Source organism: Desmodus rotundus, chromosome 1, assembly GCF_022682495.2.
Source record: "Desmodus rotundus isolate HL8 chromosome 1, HLdesRot8A.1, whole genome shotgun sequence".
In the NCBI taxonomy this organism is placed as follows: Eukaryota; Metazoa; Chordata; class Mammalia; order Chiroptera; family Phyllostomidae; genus Desmodus; species Desmodus rotundus.
In genome coordinates, this window is record NC_071387.1 from 54,469,825 (window position 1) to 54,490,278 (window position 20,454).

The window sequence follows — 20,454 nt, forward strand, 5'->3', positions numbered from 1 at the left end:
TTAAGCATTGTAAATACCTGTTGAATGAGATGAACTGTACCTGTCTTACTACATTAATCATACAGTGTCTTCAATTATGCTTTTAAATACTATATTCACCCCTTAAGGGAGGATATGCTATCTTCATTCAACTCAACAAATATCTATTGGGCTTCTCTGCACTTGAAGAAATACAAAAATGCATAATTCCACTTAAAATTTAGTGAGGCAAACGGACAAGCAAACAAATAATTTCAATATCATGGGATTCCAAAACTTTTATATCACATGACCCCAAAAACTGGATTCTGTAAGAACAAAGGACTATACCTAACCCATGCTGAAAACAAGAGGAAGAGATGTGCAAAGTTTTGCTGAGATGAGAACTCTGCTGAGTTTTTTATAAAAGGAAATTTGACTGATATAACTGAATATTTCATTTGATCTTTTTTCATATGCTTATTTCACTGATTTCAGAATTACCAAACAACTATTATTTATGTCCATGACCCTGAGATACAATGGTGGATAAGACCTATCCTCTGCCCTCATGGGGACCACAACACAGATAGGGAGACAGACACATCCCTAACATAATTTTTTTAAAGTGCTATAAACACATTCAAAACATATAATCATGAACTACAGGAAAAGAAGCAATCAATTCTGCATCAGGCTTCATAAAGGAGATGTTATCTGAGCTGAGCCTTAAGTATTATTAGAATTTCACTAGACATAGAAAAAAGAGATTTCTAAGCAGATAGAGAAGGCTCTCAAGATGTTTTGAAATTGTTCTGAATGTGATAAAAATGAATGGACAATGAGTATAAGTGGAACTTAAGAGAAAAACAATGTCTAATTCAACACAAGTGTCACTACTGGCAAAACTAGACTTTACTCACAAAGGTATGACACCTCCAGTAAGGTAAGTCACATTATTAAGTCTTTCAGAATGTCAAATACCAAGAGAGCCATTTAAGTCATTTTCCCCTCTAAACTAATGCAGAGCGAAACCATTACTTGAAACAACTAGAACAGGAACACAGTCAAAGAAATAGACATCACATGGAGGGTTTTCAGTGGGGAGGGGAGGAATAGGGGGGAAGAGGTACAGGGAATAAGAAGCATAATTGGTAGGCATAAAATAGATGGGGAGAGGTCAAGAATGATATAGGAAACAGAGAATTCAAAGAACTTATATGTACAACCCATGGACATGAACTAAGGGGGGTGGGAATGCTGGAGGGTTAGGGGTGCAAGGCAGCAGGGGTAAAAATTGGGAAAACTGCAATAGCATAATCAATAAAATATACTTAAAATTATTATATATTATTTATATCTGGTATTCTGATTACAATAAATCTTCAAAGTAGCTTGAAAAAGTTTATGTATGCAGGTATTGAGAAATATGGCTAGTCTGAAAGGACTAGCAATGTAAGCATAAAATTCACCTGGATTTCAAAGACAGTAAAAGAAACATAAAATGTCTCAGTAAGTTTTTGTATTAGCTGCTTATTGAAATATTTTGTATATATTACATTAAACCAAATGTTATTAAAATAAAAAACATTACTTAAAGATCAGAGTCAAACAAGTCTCTTTAAATACCTAATAATATAAATATACGCATAATACAAGAATATTTGTCTTCAGGTACTATTCAGATTTTCTGTTGTTATGTCTGTGAAAGGTCTAACTTTTTTTCGTTGTTAACTGGAATTTTCCCCACTTTAACCAAACATCATCATAACTTACTGGATATTTGTTAATTAACATATGGTTCTTAAAACTTTTTTGGGTCTGTACCCCTCTGCTGACCTAATAAAGTTTTACATCTTCTCTCTAGAAGAACTAGATGCACGCACACACACACTCTTGCATACTGTATTAGGGGTGAGGGGAGGCTGTTTTAGAACTCCGGTTAAAAACTTTAAACTTTATAAAGGCTTGGAAGTCATAATGAACTAAAAAAGAGAATCATAAAATTAAAATACCAATCAAGCGGAGGGGGAAGGGGAATAATGGGGAAAGAAGGGGAAGGGTAAAGTCAAGGAACATGTATAAAGGACCCATGGAAAAGGACAACGGGGGAGGACTGAGTATGGGAGGGTGGGCAGGGCAAGGGAGAGCAATGGGAGGAAAATGGGCACAACTGTAATTGAACAATAAAATAAAATACCAATCAAAAGGCTATGAGATCAATTAATACAATACTTTATCTGTTATAGTGCAGAGCAATGCTATAAGATCTAACCTTGGATCTCTCTTCATTGCTCCCCAAAATCAAATGAGAAACACAACAAATAATATTATTATCCACAACTGATATATAATGTAAGATCATACAAACAGGTTTAAATAGATAAAGTGGATGGGAACAGGACCTAGGGTTTTTAACTTCAGGCTTTAAAAAATGTGATGCTATTTAATATATTAGACCTATATAACAGACTACTCATAGAATTAATGCTTTAATATATTCTAAGTTAAAATCAATTTTCTCAGATTATAAATAAAGTAGCCTGCTGTGGAAATTAATTTCACGTTAAACTCCACTGGAGGCAAAAGCTGAGAATAAAATGACTTGTCATATAAAGTTCAATAGATGAGTTTTAAATGTTTACATGTTTAAATGTTTTTTGTGTGTTTAAATGTTATTTTCTTTAGAAAATAAACAAAGTTATAAAATCACTACTTAATTATCTTTTCATTTGAACAAATTCAGCAAAATTACACTGTGCCAACACACTAAACCTTAATAATTCACAACTAATTTAAAACATAAAACCAGAAATGGATGGATGGACGCAATGTTACCTGAGAAGGTAGTCTTGCCCCTCTACCCCCTGACCTCTAAAAAAAAAGTGATCCTGCTTTTGAAAAACTCCTAGAACCAACTACCAATTTATATGAAATACAGAGGACAAAACATGGAATGCTATCCACAAAATCCAAGATTGTAGGAGACTCTAGACAAACAATCTGTTTCTTCTACAAAATTACTGTTAAGAAAGAAGGGAGCAGGGTGTGGAAAAAGGGAAAAAAGGAGAAGGGAAGAAAGGAAGATCTATGAATTAAAAGGCGAATCAATCACATTGTGTGAATTTATTTGGATTATGATTAAAACAAAGGAAATAATGTCTTTATAATTTTTGAAACAATTGGAAATGTGAGCAGTGAATGGGTAGTTGCAATTAAGAATTTGTTTTTGTTTGGTAGGGCATCGTGGTTACATTTTACACAAGAGTCCTCATCTCTGAGAGGTACAATGTGAAGCATTTATAAAATAATCTGCAGTCAATGATTTGTTCAAAATAATACCGAGGAAGGTATATAGAAGGTATGAATGGGGCAGAACCAGCCATAAATAAATATTGTTTGAGACTGAGTAATAGGCACATGAGGGTGTGAATAGTCTGTTTTGCTTTTTTATGTGTTAGAAATTCTCTCATAAAAAGTTTTAAAACAATGTAAAAACTAGTCTAAAAATAGAGATTGCTTTGTGTAATATTCCATGACAAACATATGACTTTCCATGCCTATTCTTTTTTTCAAATATTTACTTTTTTCAGAGAGAGGAGAAGGGAGGGAGAAAGAGGGGGAGAGAAACATCAGTGTGTGGTTGCATCTTGTGCTCCCCACACTGGGGACCTGGCCCACAACCTAAGCATGTGCCCTGAATGGGAATTGAACCAACAACCCTTCGTGTGCAGGCAGGTGCTCAATCCTCTGAGCCATACTAGCCAGGTCCCCATATCTATTCTTTTTCACCTAGTATCATGTCTCCTTACCCTCCCTTCCCACTATCTCTCGTGTTTTACCAGTTACTTCTTCAAGGTGTATTCCATGTGAAGACATGAGTATATGAATCTGCTTCTCATTTCTTTCTCCTGTCTTCTATTCATTCCAACTCAAAATACAAGCTAATAAGGGTTGACAAGTGTAAAAAGCAATGCTAAAAAAAAAATACTTCAACGAAAGGAAAACACTAAATTATGAGGTAAAATCAAACATGAAACAATATTACTATATCCTGAAGCATCAGTCCTCCAAGTTTATTGTGCATAAAAACCAATTCGAGAGCTTATTAAAAATGTAGATTCCCAATCCCCACTCTGAGATTATGAATTAACAGATTTAATATGCTATTCTGGGGCCATGGAATCTGCCTTTAAATGCCATTCTATTGTTGGCAAATCTGGGAAACATCCCCTCCAAAATCTTTGAAAATGACCTTAGAACTCATATAGAATGTAAAACTGTTCACCACTTACTGCTTACATTCAGATCAACATTTATAGAAGTCAAACAACACACCAAGCAAAGAAAGTCCCTCAGATTTTACATTCTAGTTAGAAAGGAGAAAAAGATATATGTAATTAAACCATACTACATGTGAAGATGAAATAAATGAAGGAAAACAAAGGAAGTGAAAAGGGGTAGATGTTTAGGTAGGATATTACTTTAATAGAATGCTCAGGAAAAGCTTACAGATAAGGTAGCATCATATAAATAAGTAAGGGAGCCAGGAAATGAGTTTATCTGCTGTAGGAAGAGAGTCAAATGTAAACCTGTTTTTTCCTCAAGCACAAGTATTCAAGAAAAATATAAAATATGCCTTCAATTTTGTTTATTGGTTATATTCTAATATATCTTCCAATTTTAGTAATTCAGATGTTAGAAATTCACCTTATGGATTAACATGGAAATAATCTATATTTATATTTCTATAGGAAAACATTTCTATGTAGTAAGCTTTTCAGATGGTCTGTTTCTCTGCTTCAGTGCAAATGAAATGGACTCGGTTCTTACTGATAAAACAAAGATGAGAAAAGTCCCTGAATTCACCAGGAATTGTCTTTTCAGCAGAATTTTGGAGTCCCTTATTCTATTTGTTAGACAATCCACCACCAAAATTAAAAAGTGATTTAAAAACACAAAATATGAGACGCCACAGGGAGAATAATCCCAATTAGTTCTATCTGTAGGTAAATTTTGTGGTAGAGATTTTCTTTCTGATATCAATCTCAAAAAACTGAGAATATAACACCATTATCAAGTCAATGTTCTAGGGTAGTATAAATTGTAAAATTCAAATAAAACTGTTCATGTTTAAAGCTTTTGCAAACCCAAAGAAAACTTAAGTCTAGCAAATGAGATGTATCTGAGAGAGGGTAGGGGCTATCCTTTGGAAAGAGAAGATCCCCAAAATACTTTCTGGGCTAAATAACAAATCACACTTTCTGTGTTACATCTTGACAGTGTTTTTTTCACTTATTATAACTTAGAAGATTTAAACTCTCACAGAACAGAAATATTAGTAAGTGCTTACAAATATGACAAGAGATTTAGTCAAGTAATTTTATCTTAACCTGGTTTATCACAATTTGTATTCTCTCTCTCTTTTTTTAAATCTTGTAGTGGGATGCCTACACAGAAATGAGTTCGAAGACATACATTTAAAGAACTATAAAAGCTATTGTAAGAGTTATTTTTGTCCGAAGAAGGTACTTTCCGATAGCTGTACTCAAATGCTTTAAACATGAAAGTTTTGTTCTTATAGCACTAGCTATTTCATATTTCAAGTCCTTAAAGCTGTAGTTACAAAATCTGTAGACTTAATATTCTGAACGATATTAAAATAAAATTGTGGAAAAAAAATTAGAAAGAGTGGAAGGGAAAATTAAAACTCACCCACAGTTCCACTACCCAGTTACAACATTTAACGAAAGTGTACTGTCTTACAACTTAAGCTATAACTTAAGGCAATAAATATTTTTTCTTTTTTAAATTTTTATTGTTATTCAATTACAGTTGTATGCCTTTTCTCCCTATCCCTCCACCCCACCCCAGCTGAACCCACCTCCCTCCCCCACCTCCACCATCCCCCCACCCGATTTTGTCCATGTGTCCTTTATAATAGTTCCTGCAATCCCCTCTAGCAACAAATATTTTAAGTCTATTTTTTACCTCTATATAGTTTATTCAAATTTGTAAATACTAATTTCTTTTAAATAAAATCTTAAACTGTAAATATGCTTATTGTAGAAAAATAGAGCATACAGAAAAGTTAAAGGAAAATGAAAAATAACTAGGATCTTTCTACTTAGTAATAACCACTATTAACACTTTGTTGGTTTTCCTAACTTTTTTTTTTTTTTCAGTGTATATACTTAATTTCCTGGCTTTTAAGCATGATTAATTCTGGAACATTCACAGGTCCCAGGTAGAAGATGATATATACAAAGGGCTAGGTGATAGGTAATATTACCACTGGGATTTATTAGTCTTTCCCAATTAAAAAAAAAAAAAAAAAAGAACCACCTCAAGTAACTTAATATGTTTTAAAAGATTCATATTACTATGCAAGTTCCTTGGAAATGAAAACTGCTATTATTTATTCCAAGCACCTCTAATTTTATGGAGATAGCCTACGGATGATTTGAAAGCTAAAATACAACCAATCCTCTCTCCAAAAACATGACTACCCCCCTCCTCTGGTTTATTTTTCTTAGAAACAAAAATAAATACAAGGGCCCAAATAAAATGAGAAGCAGACTATAAGAACACATTAGAATCTATTAGTGCATTTTTATTGCATTACACCTATATCATTCTCAAATTAGTGTTTTCAAATGGGACAAAACCTCCTAAAATAATAAAGTACATAAGTTTACTATAAAATAATACCTTTTACTTATTCCAGAATAAATTCTTTTCAATTTCATTAACTGCCTCTTCTTAATAACCATTTCAGCTTTTAATACATTATACACACTTTAATCATATTCCTTTTCAAAAAGATTTTATTTTTTTTAGAGAGGGGAAGGAAGGGAGAAAGAGAGGAAGAGAAACATTGATTGATTGGATGCCTCTCCTATGTGCCCCACCTAGGGACCCAGCAGCAACTCAGGCATGTGCCCCACCCAGGACTGAATCTGCGACCTTTCGCTTAGTGGAAGGACATCCAACCAACCCAGCCACATCAGTCAGGGCTAAATCATATTCTTCTAAATTTCCGTCTTTCCAGTGAAGACACTCAATCCTCACACAAAGTTCTGCCTTTAGTCCCCTTGTATTTTTACTAGACTGTCCTGGGCAATCTCTTTCACTACCACTTTTTCAACCATCACTCTTCTGCAGGTTAATTCCTAATTAAACATCTCTAATCTAGCCCTACTCACTTTGCTGAGCTTCCAATAATTCTCAGCTGAGTTATCTTCAAATAAATGCCTCCTGTCAAGTTCCCCTCAGCATCAGCATCACCTGAGATCGAATTCATTTTGGATTATCATCATTTCCTTCACACCCCACGTCCAAAAGCTTGCCATTTTACCATTTTACCAGCTGAATATACCTCTTTTGTATCCTCATCAACTATTTTTCCTTCTGCTTACTTATTATCTTTTAATGGAATTGACTCAATAGCCTTTTAATTGGTTTCCTCTCTTCATTCTCTCTCATTCCATTTCAGCTTTCAAACCTCAAAATATTAGTAAAATCATGTCACCCCCTTAGTTAAAACCTGTGATGGATCTACATTGCCTACATTCTAAATTCCTTAGGAAGCAATCAAGAATCTTCATAGTCTCATCCTACCTTTCTAGACTTATCTGTCACTATAGCCCCTTGTCCTACACTCTAATCACTGGGTATAAACTATTCCTCTGGAATATTATGTACTTTTCTGACTCCATATGTTTGTTTCTGTTTACCTACCATCGTGATGTAAGGAATAATGTCACGTTTATCGCAGTATCTACAGGGCTTTACTTATCATAGTTCAAGTAACTGTTTAATGAACTTGATTTCACCTATTCTACCCACCCTCCAAACCTTTAACCTCTACAATAAACTCTAATTAAGTATTTTTCAATCCAAGCTCCCTCCTTTCCCCTTGTAGTTTTAACTCCTTTGTACTCCCCTAATACTCTACAATAAAGCCTTTTCAGCCATGTACCATTTAACAGCAAATTAATTTAATTCAGAAATGAAAAATAATTTTAACAAATATATATTATATTCAAGCTTTATTCTTACCAAAACATTTTAAATGGCCAAAGTTAAAATTTTAGGTTTAGCTCTGTTGGGGTCACTGGTAATACCTCTTCTATAATTACAACCTTTTAAAACTAGAAAAAGCCATCTTCTCACTACATAGCAATATTCTTAAAGCTTTCAAAAATATTTTCAAATGTAAAAGCTTTAAAAAACATCATTTAAAATTTGCCAGAAGCAAAAATTCTTATTAAAATCTGACAGTTTCTAAAGTGTTGTTCATAACTTCTTAACTATCAAGTATTCTCTATTCCTTTCCAGTTAGGTTTTTCTCCCTATTTCTCTAATGTTATTGATATTTCTTTCAGGTGCTTCAACTAAATAAGATTGCTTCTAAAATATAACTTTCTTGAGACTAGATATGTTGTCTGTCTTAATCCTAGTTATATTACAAATAATACATTAACATATTGTATATTATTAATACATATTAGTGATTATACTTGTAAACTATACACACAGTGCTATTAAAACCACCACAAAAAGCAAACCAAAATTAAAAAATTTTTTAAATGATACAATAAAACTAAAATATACCTAAGTTGTATTATTTTCTTTCCTCACCCTAATCAATCATTCTGCATATCTCCTGGGGTGCAGACTACTCTGGAGACCATACTGTAGTCATACAGAAGTACCTTTAGTTCCCAGAAACACTATACTGTTTCATGCATTGAATTCACTGCAATTCAGCCTTCCTTAATGCCCATTTTAAACCCTCCATAAAAACACCAATAGCAATATTCAACTTCAAGAACCAGTTCAAGTGTAAACTTCTCTATAATACCTTGTAACTACTGTAGTGTCTTTCCTCCTTCTCCCTCCTCCTCTCAATTGCCATTCTCAGGCTTCTCCCCTCCCCTTCAGACTTAGGGCTCCTTTCTCTTAAGTTCCCCTGTACCTTGTTTACATGTCTATTATAGAGCCATTATCTTTTTTTAAAGTATGTTTCCCTACTTGACTAGAAATCACTTAAGAGCTAAGAACTTACCTTTTTATCCCAGGGACTTGAATGTCTAGCTCTGGCAGATACTCTCATATACAATCAACTAAGCTCACAATGCACAAATGAAGAAATTGAGATTCAATACAATGAGTCCGAAGTACTAATGCCACTGGGCTCTCTGTAACATCGCATCCTTTTTACAAGGTACAAAACATACCTTGTTTTGTGCTCACTAAAAGGCTCACTAATATGTGGAGTACATATAAAGTTCTCCTTACTGTAAATTTGAAAGTAAGAGTTAGCCCTGGCTGGTGTGGCTCAGTGGAATGAGTGCCCGCCTGCGAACCAAAGGGTCACTGGTTTGATTCCCAGTCAGGGCACACACCTGGGTTGCAGGCCAGGTCCCCAGTAGGGGTCATGTGAGAGGCAACCACACATTGATGTTTCTCTCCCTCTCTCCCTCCCTTTCCCTCTGTCAAAAAATAAATAAATAAAATCTTTAAAAAAAAAAAAAGAGTTAACTCAATATCTAATATATATCAGAAGACAAAAGAAAACTTAAGTATAATATGTAAGTGATTGTTTTTTATTACTAAAATATCACATACAACTTACTTATAAATAAGGTATCTGAAAAAGTTATGCTGAAAATCATATTCATTTGGACAGTCTATAGACTATTGTTCTGGAACATCTATGTATTCTAATTGCATACCAAAGAGTTGCAACTGATGCTTTTTCTTAGATTTCAGGCTAGTACATAAAAAGAAATGATTTCCTATTATCAAGAAGTACGGTCTAGCAAACCACTATTTACAAAATGTTCACACACATCAAACACAAAAAAGTGAGGGACTCAAAACTTCATCTGTTTAAGACCATCATATTACTTTTTTCTCCTAAAATAAAATCATTTATCTCTACCTGGCTGGTATAGCTCAGTTGGTTGGGCACAGTCCTTGAAACAGAAAGGTTGCTGATCAGGGCACATGCCTGAGTTGCAGGTTCAGTCCCCAGTTGGGGTGCATAAGGAAGGCAGCCAACTGATGTTTCTCTCTCACATTGATATTTCTCTCCCTCTCTTTCCCCCTCCCTTCCCCTCTCTAAAATTTAAAGAAAAAAGTATTTCTCTTGGGCTAATAATATCAGAAATATGTTTATAAACAACAGAATGTTTAAGTTTAATTTCTAACTGTGGATTCTACTAAATCATATTGGAATGAGCATTAGCCATGGGGATTCTGAGCATTTAGAAATTTACCTTTATGTGAAAGAGAAAGTCTCCCTGCTCTTTTGTGGGACTCAGAAAAATTATTACACACACAATGCTTTTGAAAATACCTACAGTTCATTTAAACCTATACGCTACTTCTTAGCACTTTCAAACAGCCATTCTTTTGCCTTGTTCTAAATCCTGTTCCTGTATCTGTAAAATGGATGCTTGGATTAAATGAAATCTATGGTTCCTTCCAGGTCTAAAATCCTGTGACATCAATTTGGAGTATATTTTACTACTTAAAAATAGTAACTCATGTATGAACTGTTTTTTATGTTGGTCATAACTATTGTACAAAGCACTGAGGAGTCAAGGGTAACAAACACAATACCCAAGTATACTAAAAAAAAAATATTAGAATTTACAAAGCAAATTTGTAAATAATTATTCTGTTACCAAATACTTTATGAAAGGTTTCAAGAGTTTCCTTAGTTTAAATAGAGTTTCCCTAATGACTGTTAACTGTTTTCAACGAAAGAAGTCACTGTGGTGAAAACAACATGTATAAGCCATTGACAAATTATTTTAAAATTACAAAAATAAATCAAGGGCCAAAAATTAACACAACTTTTCAGGAGCTATTCCATAAAAACACCAGTACAATGCTCAGTTTCAGATATGAGGAAAATATTCCTTTTATTCAACTACTACTACAATGGTTAACACACTGGCTGACTATGGGACTGGCACCATTGACTTTACATTTAACTCAGTTAATCCTACAGCAACCCCATGAGGTAGGTATTATTATTATCATCCCCCTTTTACAGATGAGGGAAGGAAAGCCAAGAAGGTAAAGCGACTTGTTCAAGTTCACTTCAGCTAGTAAAGAAAGAGTCAAACTATTATTCAACTACTATTTCCAACAACAGTCAGTTATTTTTCTATTTTGAAAAAATTGCCACTTGAGATATTAATTTGGCTTGTATAAATTACATTACTATAAGTTAATACGTTTATTTTCGCAGCTTCCATTATTTCCTCTTATAAAGAAAAATAACCGACTGTGAATACACAGGTAGAGTACACCACTAGCACAGTGCCACCTGAACTGCCTATAATTTCTGGTAAAATAAACACAAATACCTAAACGTATTAAGAGTTTTGCGTTGATACACCCACTATTGCAAAAATTCAGTCTCAAATCAAACAGAAAAAAGATCAGGAATATACCACAGTAATCATTAGCCATTTAATAACTCCATAAATCTGATAGCCGACATAGGTAGAAAAACGATACTGTTATTTTTAATGGTCTGAAACAACCACCTTTTTACATGAGCTAAAATTATTTTCCTAACGATATCTCATGCCCAAACTGTCTAAAAGATGCAGGTCCAACTTCCATCCTACTAAAACTTTTCCTCTGCCTACCTCTAGAAGTCTTCCTACGGGCATGATTTCACTTCATATCTACAAACCGTACCTGATCTTCGGCTCTGGCCTCTGCTTCCTTATCAACTTTTTCTCTTCTGAGTGCTGGGTTCATTGACCCACATCCACCACACCCCTGCGGACCCCCGCCCAGCGCCGCCGCTCCTCCCAGGGTTCTCCAGCACCAACTCAGCACCTATCAGCGACGCCCCCCGGCCTCAGGCCCAACCCATCCTCGGACACGTGCTAGGGTGTGTTTGTGTCAGTCCGCCAGTCTCACCTGGGACTGGGATCACTTACCGAGAGAGAAGCGCCAACTTCTGCTCCAGCATCATCTCCAGCTTCTGGCCCTGTCTGGACATCCAATGGTCTACACCATGCAGGCGGTAGCACGTCTCCAGCATCGACCTGAAGTCCGCCACGAACTCGGTGATGCCCTGGTACTGGCCACTACTGAACTTCTCCTCCATCTTCAGCAGACTCAAGCCCTGCCCGGGCTGCAGCGGGAGGGAGCGACTGCCCCGGCCCCCGCTGCGCGGCCCCTCGGCCGCCTCCTCCTCCCTGGTGGCAACGCCCCCAAAGGGCTGCATGAAGGGGGCGGTGAGGCCCCGATGCTTTTCCTGCAGGAACTCTCCCAGGATGCGGTAGCCCTGCTGCAGCTCGTAGTTTAGTTCTTGCTCCTTACAGCCACCGCCCCCGACCACCATCGCCACCTCCTCCTCATGGTCGTCCACGTCTTCCAGCGAAGTGGCACTCCTCCCTCGGGCCGGCCCTGAGGCCGGGGCCACCGCTGCCACCTCCTCCTCGTCTTCTTCCTCGGCCGGCGGCAGCAGCCGCTCCTCCTCCTCGGCCGGCTTCATCTCCCCCAGCGTCTTGGGCACGCTCACGCCCGCGGCAGGCCCAGGCTGGGCGATGTGGAGCGGCCGCTCGAGGCACCGGGGGACGCGTGAGCGCGGGCCGCTTCCTCAGGGCTCAGCCGCACCGCGCAGCCCCAGCCGCATCGGGCCTCTCTCCTCAGCAGCCGGCTCGACTCTGTGCGCGCGGGGGTCTTGAGCACGCCGCCAGCGGGGCGGGGTTACATGGCGCGCGGGGGATGGGGGAGAGAAGAGGAGAGCCTAGGTGCCCTCCTCTCCCCTCCCCCCGGCAGCGGCGCGCGCGGCCCTCGCTCGCCTCACCCCTCCGCGCCCCGCCCGCTCTTCACCCGCCAGGCCTGGCCTGGCCGCGGCGGCCTCGGCGCCCCACCCCCTCCCGGGCCGGCTACGGGACTGGGAGGGGGCGAGACGGAAGGCGGGGGGGTCTTCTCTCGCCTCCCCAGAGGAGGCCACAGCGCTGGGCCGCAGAAGCTCGATCTCCTCCTCCTCAGCTCCCTCACACCCCCTCCCGCCCCTCTCTACCTGCAGGGCACTCGGGCAAGGAGGAGGCGGCGCGCGCGGACCCGGCCCGGCGACAACTGTCAGTTAGAAGCCCTGCTGGGCGGCCGGGGGGGGGAGGGGGAGGAGGCAAGGGGAGGGGCAGAGAGGGAAGAGGGAGGGCACTCAGGTCCCCACTCCCCCCGACTGGAGAGAGCTGTGGAAAGAAGCAAAGAAAAAAGGATCGTCGCCATCCACGGTGCGCATGCGTATTAGAACAACTCCGCCCCCTCGCGTCCCGCCCCACTACGCGAAAGCAAGGATTTCGGCTTATCTGTAGGTCCTGAGGCCTGGTAGGTTGCGCGGTCCAATGATGTCATCAGCTTGTAGACAACTGAGGGCAGAGTGAAGAGGGGAGCAAGGCGCCTGCGCAGTTTTACACGCCACTTCCAGAGAGAAAGACCAAAGGGCTTTTAAAAACAATTGCTGGAAGAGGATACTTCTTTTGCGAGAGTCCTTTACTAGTACTAACAACTAAAATTAACCCAGGCAGAGCCTGCTAGATAACTTCTGTTAATAGCAAATGAAAAGAAGGCACAAAATGTAAATCCTATCCTACTGTAATTTACATTTTCTTTGCACACAGCCTCCCCCTTGGGATAACTGGGTTTTTAACATAAAACTAGAATTTGGAATTGTAAAAAGGCGGTTCAAGAACTTGACTAACTGAAACATATGCCCAAATATATAGAAAGAGAAAATGATATCATTTGTAGAAGTCGGATTTCTGAAACTTCTGTCTGCAGTTCTTAACATCAATTCCTATTTTGGAAACTAGCCTCATGTTTTTCGTTAAAATGAAAAAAAAACAGATCTCCACATTCTTGAGGTTTGCTAAGAACAAAGGAGTATATCCTTTGGACCAAAAAGTTTTCAAATATTTTAAGTCTAAGCTGTGTACAGCATTAGCTATTAGTCATTAGCATGGCCTTACAATCTACACGTTTTTAATGTTTGAGATAATGTCTAAAAAGTGGGCCCATCATTCCATTAATTTATGTATTGTTTAAAAGTAAGTGGGCAGAAAGGAACTAATGGTTCCTTAAAGCAGACATTACTATTTTCTCATGTTCTATGTGAAAGATGTACATAATACTTTCTATTTAGAGCAAGAAATAGTACATTTTTTAAAAGTAAAAGCTATATAACTAAGTGGTCAGGATATTCTGACTCTTGAGATTGTTTTTCATTAAAGACATTTACAATGTATTAGACACTTAACAGCATTCTCTCCTCAGAGCCTATAGTTATACATCAGCTCACAGAAATACAGGCGGGTAACTACTTCAACTGGCAAACAAAAAAATATGACTGGCCACCCCTCATTTCCTTTGACAAAGCCCAAAAATGTGGACCCACACTACAACAGCAAATAACCCTTTTCCTCTTTAGCCACCAATCCTATTTCAGGACTCTCAGATATTAGCTTGCATTTGTTGAACCCTGTACCCTTCATTATCTCCCCTAATTCTCACAACAATCCTATCAGCTTGGTATTATTTGTATTTTACAGATAAAGAAACTGATGCTTAGGTTAACCAAATTTCTAATCTAGGTCTGTCATACTTCAAAATTCTCCAGGGGCCTAATTCCTAGTTATCTGGCAGACTTTCCAATTCTTCATGCACAAGAGTGTAGGAAATAGCAAGAAATCTTGAAAAAGAGCTTCTTAATTAAGGAATATTAAGATAAAGAAGTATGACTGAGTTGAAGGAACTTAGTTGTAGGTCATGAAGAGACCAAGATGATTGTGACAAGGTCTTTGAACCTAAAAAAAATGTGTGTGTGTGTGTATGTGTGTATATATATATATATATATATATATATACATACATACATACATATATAAATGAATGAAATATGTTGGTTGTAGGTAAATTAGAAAATAAAGATAAATGAATTTCAAGAAAAATGGTCATTTAACCCAGAGAAAACTTCTGTGAATATTTTGTGGTGGGATTTTGGCATTTATTTATTTATTTATTTATACTTTTTCATTTATCTTAAAATTAACAAACTTAAAATTGTGACTATACTGTACTTAAAGTCCTTTTCTTTTCCCCCCATTAATAATAAATAATTGTAAAGAATGGATAGGAATTGCCTATCTAAAATCTCACCTTCGTGTCTCTAACCAAAATGGCCTAGATGGCCTGCTTATCTGACCTAGAAGGGGGCAAATTGGATATTCTAATATAAAAAGCATTCCAAACCATAAAAAAGAACACAGCAAAAATGCAAACAACAGTAATAATAGCTACCATTTATTAAGCACTTACTGGTTCTTAAATACTTGCTAACATACACAGTACTCACAATAGCGCCAGGAAATCATGACAGATGTATTTTTAAACTTTGGATCAATGATTTGTTGAGTAGAACGCTTTTTCTACCCTACAAAAGCTTAACATTAAAGACTGATGTTCCAATTAATATAATTAACCCTAGATTTCTAGAACTGTTTTCTTATAATGCATATGCTAAATGACTGGTCCCAAAGCTGTTTTCTTTTTCATGTTTAAAAATAAAGTTAATTTTGCTTCCTTTTCATTTTCACAATAGAATACTCCTTAGCACTACTATAGAATCTATTAAGAACTGCAAAATGGAAATGTACTTAAGCCCCATTTTAAATCAGGGCTTCTGTTCTTGTTGAGCCACTCTGCAGGAGAAAAATAGCATATATACACAAGACAATATTCTGCTCAAACACATAATACTGACTGACTCCCACAAATATTTATTACTTTCTACTTGTCAAACACTGTGTTATACAGTATGTCATGACATAGTACCAATGTTAGATGTACCAGGACACCCTTTTCAATAACCATGGTTCCTAGAGTCCTGGATAAATTAACAAATAACTTACAGATCAGTCTAAGAACACTCTGAAGTTTTTAACTCTCAGCTGGACACTCTGGGAAATAGAACATGGATATGTCTCAATCAGTTCTGAGGAAGGCATTATGAAAGAGTTCATATACATTATACAGAAAACGCCCCACATCCACTGCAGTATCCTCCCTTTACCATGAAAACCAGGAATATTATCAAGGAGGAGTAAACCTGTCACCATATCCTTCACCCATAATTCCAAAGATGTTTGTCCTATAAGTTCTCCTATCCTAATTCCATGAGCTCTTAGCATCTTGTGATAGGCAGCGTGACATCTTCACACCAAGTATATTGCTTACCCAGCATCAATAATTCAGACATAGTGACAATTGATGTACTCAGCACAACAAGGGGAAAGGTGACATTCTAAGACAATGGAAGCACAGGTTATCACCAAGATCTGTGTTTACAGGATAAAACATGCAAGGTGAACCGAGGGCTATAACACTGACTAATCCTGGAGAAACATGTGGAAGAAATGCAAACTGCTTAGCTGAGAGAGAATAGTTCTCTCAATTTAAATGGAATCCATTCACAACACATATTTGGAGCTACTTTTAAGGTAGATGATATTCAAGTGATATTAAAGTGCTTCAAGCAAAATTCAGCAACTCCTGTAAGGCTTCCTGATGCTCATCATCAAGTTGGGATATGCATTCCAACCACAATTCCTCAGAAGTCTGTACCTGACGTACGACATTGGCTAGGCGTTTGGCACAAGGATCTTCATAGTTAAGAGTCTCGTTAATTTTCCCTTCTGCAATTATACTGATTATTTTGGGAAGATTGGAATTATTTGGACCAAGTACAACTGGGTGGTTACTTTCAATTAAGTCACAGAGAAAACTCAAAGTCTGAATAGCTTCCTCTTTATCCTCCTGCAGTGGAAGCCATGACAACCAGTATGGAAGAACTTCATCTACATTCACACAGCTAGGCTTAAACCTCAAAATCTTGCCTACTGCTGAGATACAGTTCTCTGTAGCAATGACATTTTTTTTGGTTTTGGAAGTTGCACACTTAATAACTTTTACCAGCAGTGGAACAGCTTCTGAACATAAAGAATGATAATCATCTCCACCAAACTGTGCCATAACACCTAGGCCATAAGCAGCAGCTTGCCTGACTTCAGGGTTGTTGTCTCGCATATTTAGTAGCATTGGCCACCGAAAGTATTCTACATATTTAAATGAGGTTGGACTACAGTGCTCTATAATATCATCAAATATGCACAATCCCCACTGTCTGTCTGGCCATGGCCTACTGGAACAAATTAGATTCACAATTAATGGAAGCAGTTGTTCAAACCATGGTAAAATCTTTTCTTTGTAAGTACTAAATAATGAGTGCAAAATATCTGATACTTTGGTCAGAATGTAAACATCACATTCATCCTCATCTTGCAAGGACATTTCAACCTGTTGATCATAGTTTTCATCCTGTCTTTTAACTTGTCTCAGTTCTTGGTTTTTAAAGTGTCCTTCAAGCTTTGCTTTCAGTATTTCTCCCAGTTCTTCCAAGTGTTCATCATTAAGGCACCCATCTCCCATTACTTCAATGGACTTTGCAAAAGAACTCATTATCTCTGAGAGTACATCTGTATCAGGTTCAGTCCCAATAGCCTTGATTAAGGGGTCACATATGAATTGCCACATCTGCGCAAGATACTCTGGGCCACGAATTCTTGCACATTCCAGGAGAAAAGGCATGGACTCAGCTGCTGCCACTCTCACATTGTCATGGAAATAAAATTTCAGTAAAGGAACCATCAGCCTTACAATTTGTTCTGTATAGTCCACAAGTCCTTCCCTTAATTCCTTAGCATAGTAAACCAACATTTGGCAAGCAGTTGCTTTTGCTTCAAGTCCTGAAGTTTTAATTCCAAAACTTTGCTGGTCTCCAAGATTTACAAATTGCCAGCCATCATCATCACTCATATTCTCTACATCTTGTGTGTCTAAGAGAGCAACATCAGGTTTAGCTGAAGCAGTCTTAATAAGAGGCTCAATAACCAGTGGGAGATACTGTTGAAAATCATTTCCAAGAATTTTACACATTCTAGCCCATGCTGAAACCATATAAGAGGTCTGAGGGTCATCATCTTCCATATTATTTAAATCTGATTGTGTCTTCAACAGTAGCTGCATCACATTTGATGCATCTTGCATAAATTTTTCCTTCCCAACAGCAAGACCAACATGGCTAATGCATTCAATAGTTTTTCCTTTCAGAAGCTTGAGTTCCTTTTGAACAGCAAGTTCAACAATGTGTTTTAATGATGGCATAAATATATCATAATATGGAACAAATTTTTCTTCTATTGTATCTGCAACTGAGGCTATGGTTGTCACGAGCTGCTCCAAGGCCAACTTAGTTCCATTCCGAATCAACTCTTGAAGTTTAATCACCAAGATGGAATGTAGATTTCTCACCATACTATCCAAATATAGAACTAGCAATGACTTGGGGCAGTCTTCAATAAAAATAACAAGTGCAGAAGCTGCATGTGATTGTACACGCTGATTACCTTGATTTTCCATGGTACGCAACAGAGCCGCAATCACTGTTTCATGGAATTTCTTTTGGAAGTTAGGTGCAAAATCTGTAGCCATCTGTCCAAGTGTAGTACAGGCAGCAGCCCTCACCCTTGGATGAGGATCCTGAAGAAAAAGCAAAACAGAGTTAACTGTTTCATCTAGAATTGGTTCCATTTGTTGATGGCATCCTTCTCCAATGGCAGATAAGGCCATTAATCCAGCATGTCGATATTTCCAGTCAGGGCTCTGAAGCATCTGCATGATATGCTCCTTAGTGATTGGTAAAACAAGTTTTCCACCAAGCCCGCAAGCCAGTCTGTCTAGTGCACTCTCAGCAGCAACTGCATTGCTGTCAAAATCATCTTCTTCCATTTCATCAGCATTTACCCAGTCCTCATCATCTTGCAGATCAACCATCATTCCTAATATATGAGGAATTGCCTGTGCAATAATATTTGTATGTTTTTTCAGCATTGGGGTTGCAGTTTCAGACAAGGTCACTATTACTTCAAGGGCCAGTTGGCGTTGCAGATTACTAAGTCTAGAGTCTCCACATAACTTTAGACTTAACTTGAGAGTCTCTTCTAAATAAGGACCCAAGTATTTAGGTACAGTATCTGCAATCTCAACAAGGGATTCTAGCACTGAATCGTCATCCTGGTAGCATGAGTCATCCACAGCCTGTAAGATTCCAGGAAGCAAGTCTGCAAAGTCTTTGAAAAGAGCAATATTATTCTCATTGGCAAGTACAAATGCAGCTGCAGCTCTAGCGGATAATGTCCTGATTGCTGGATGTTCTTGATCTTGAATACACTGGTCCAACAACCGTTTGATGATATCCAAATCATGCCGCTCTTGGTTCCCAAAAATCCCAGGAAAGTGCCAGAAAACGTGAAGCGCAACTTCCCACAGAACCACATTTTTAGAGTAGATTGAATCAATAAGAAACTTCAGACCTTCTGGCCAGTGATTAGTGCCATCCTCATCTATCAAATTCCTGGCCAGCACGGCAAAAATATCACAAAGTTTTTTCCTCATACTAGCATGTGTTTCTAACTTAACAGCCAGTATCAGTTCAATCTTGACGTCCCTCTGAACATCAGAAGGCAGATTTGGATAGACTTCCTCAAACCCAGAGGACAAAAGCCGTCGTAGCAGTGCGGCAGCCATTTGTCTCACCTCATAACCTGCTCTTCTATTTCTGACAGCATCTAAGAGGAATGTAGTCTTACACAGACCTGGGATATTTTCATAGATTTCCTCTGCCTGCCTCCGCACCATACAGCTTGGATTGATAAGGTTCTTCAGAAGCTGGTAAAACTCTTGCTTTCCCGACACGGTGGCCCGTAACCCTGCCGCCCCGGCCGCCGCCATCGCGTTCTGTCAAAGCCACCGCGACTGGGAAGGAAGGAGGGGGCGTCTGTGGCTCCAAGCAGTGACGCAAGCGAGGCGCCGGCGGGGATGGGCGGGGCCGCTCCTCCCTTTGCTGCCGGGTTAACCAGGCTGCACTTGGGGAAGTGGGGAGGCGAGTGCAAGGGATACGTGCGAACCGGTTGGGGACTAGGGTCATCCTTTATCTTTTTTGCAATCAGGTAAAAGTGCACCTGCAGAGGGGGTAAAAGGAAAGAAAATTGTGATATTTATTGTATTAGAATGAGATTATGGGTGATTTCCCCCCTTTATTTCTCAACTCTCTATAGTTACAGTTTAATTTTAAAACAATAAGTACACCTTGAAAACCGGCTAAGTGAAAGAAGCCGATCACAAAAGGCCACATGTTGTGTGATTGCATTTAATATATATTTTTAATTCTTACCCGAGAATGCTTATTGATTTTAACGAGACAAGAAGGGGGAAACATCAATGGGTTGCTTCGGGATCACACCGTAATGGGAGATTGAACCCGCAATTTGTGTATGTGCTCTGATTTGGATGGAACTCGCAACATTTTGGTGTACCAGACCACTCTCCAACCCA

General features: G+C 38.4%; 2 protein-coding genes across 6 annotated transcripts in view; both read right to left on the reverse strand.

Moving 5' to 3' along the window:
* The window catches only part of BRD10 (bromodomain containing 10), a 136,336-nt gene extending 123,082 nt beyond the window's left edge, over positions 1 to 13,254 (reverse strand). For 3 of the 4 annotated variants that reach the window (XM_045193617.3, XM_045193616.3, XM_045193615.3), the window contains exon 1: positions 11,934 to 12,799. In XM_045193617.3, the coding sequence (XP_045049552.2) occupies positions 11,934 to 12,493 (560 nt within the window). In that variant the 5' untranslated portion in view covers positions 12,494 to 12,799. Of the gene's footprint in view, positions 1 to 11,933 lie in introns of all 4 variants that reach the window. The other variant, XM_024558413.3, reaches the window with a different exon arrangement.
* Positions 13,255 to 15,278: 2,024 nt separating this feature from the next.
* RANBP6 (RAN binding protein 6) lies at positions 15,279 to 19,870 on the reverse strand. 2 transcript variants are annotated; one of them, XM_024558380.3, is made up of 2 exons: positions 19,716 to 19,865; positions 15,279 to 18,600 (listed from the first exon to the last, which is right to left on the reverse strand). In XM_024558380.3, exons 1-2 carry the CDS (start codon positions 19,728 to 19,730, stop codon positions 16,534 to 16,536), a joined length of 2,082 nt encoding a protein of 693 aa, XP_024414148.1. In that variant the 5' UTR covers positions 19,731 to 19,865; the 3' UTR covers positions 15,279 to 16,533. The 2 variants fall into 2 exon arrangements, with proteins under 2 accessions (XP_024414148.1, XP_024414147.1); XM_024558379.4 differs by having other exon boundaries at positions 15,279 to 19,870.
* Between the last annotated feature and the right edge of the window lie 584 nt (positions 19,871 to 20,454).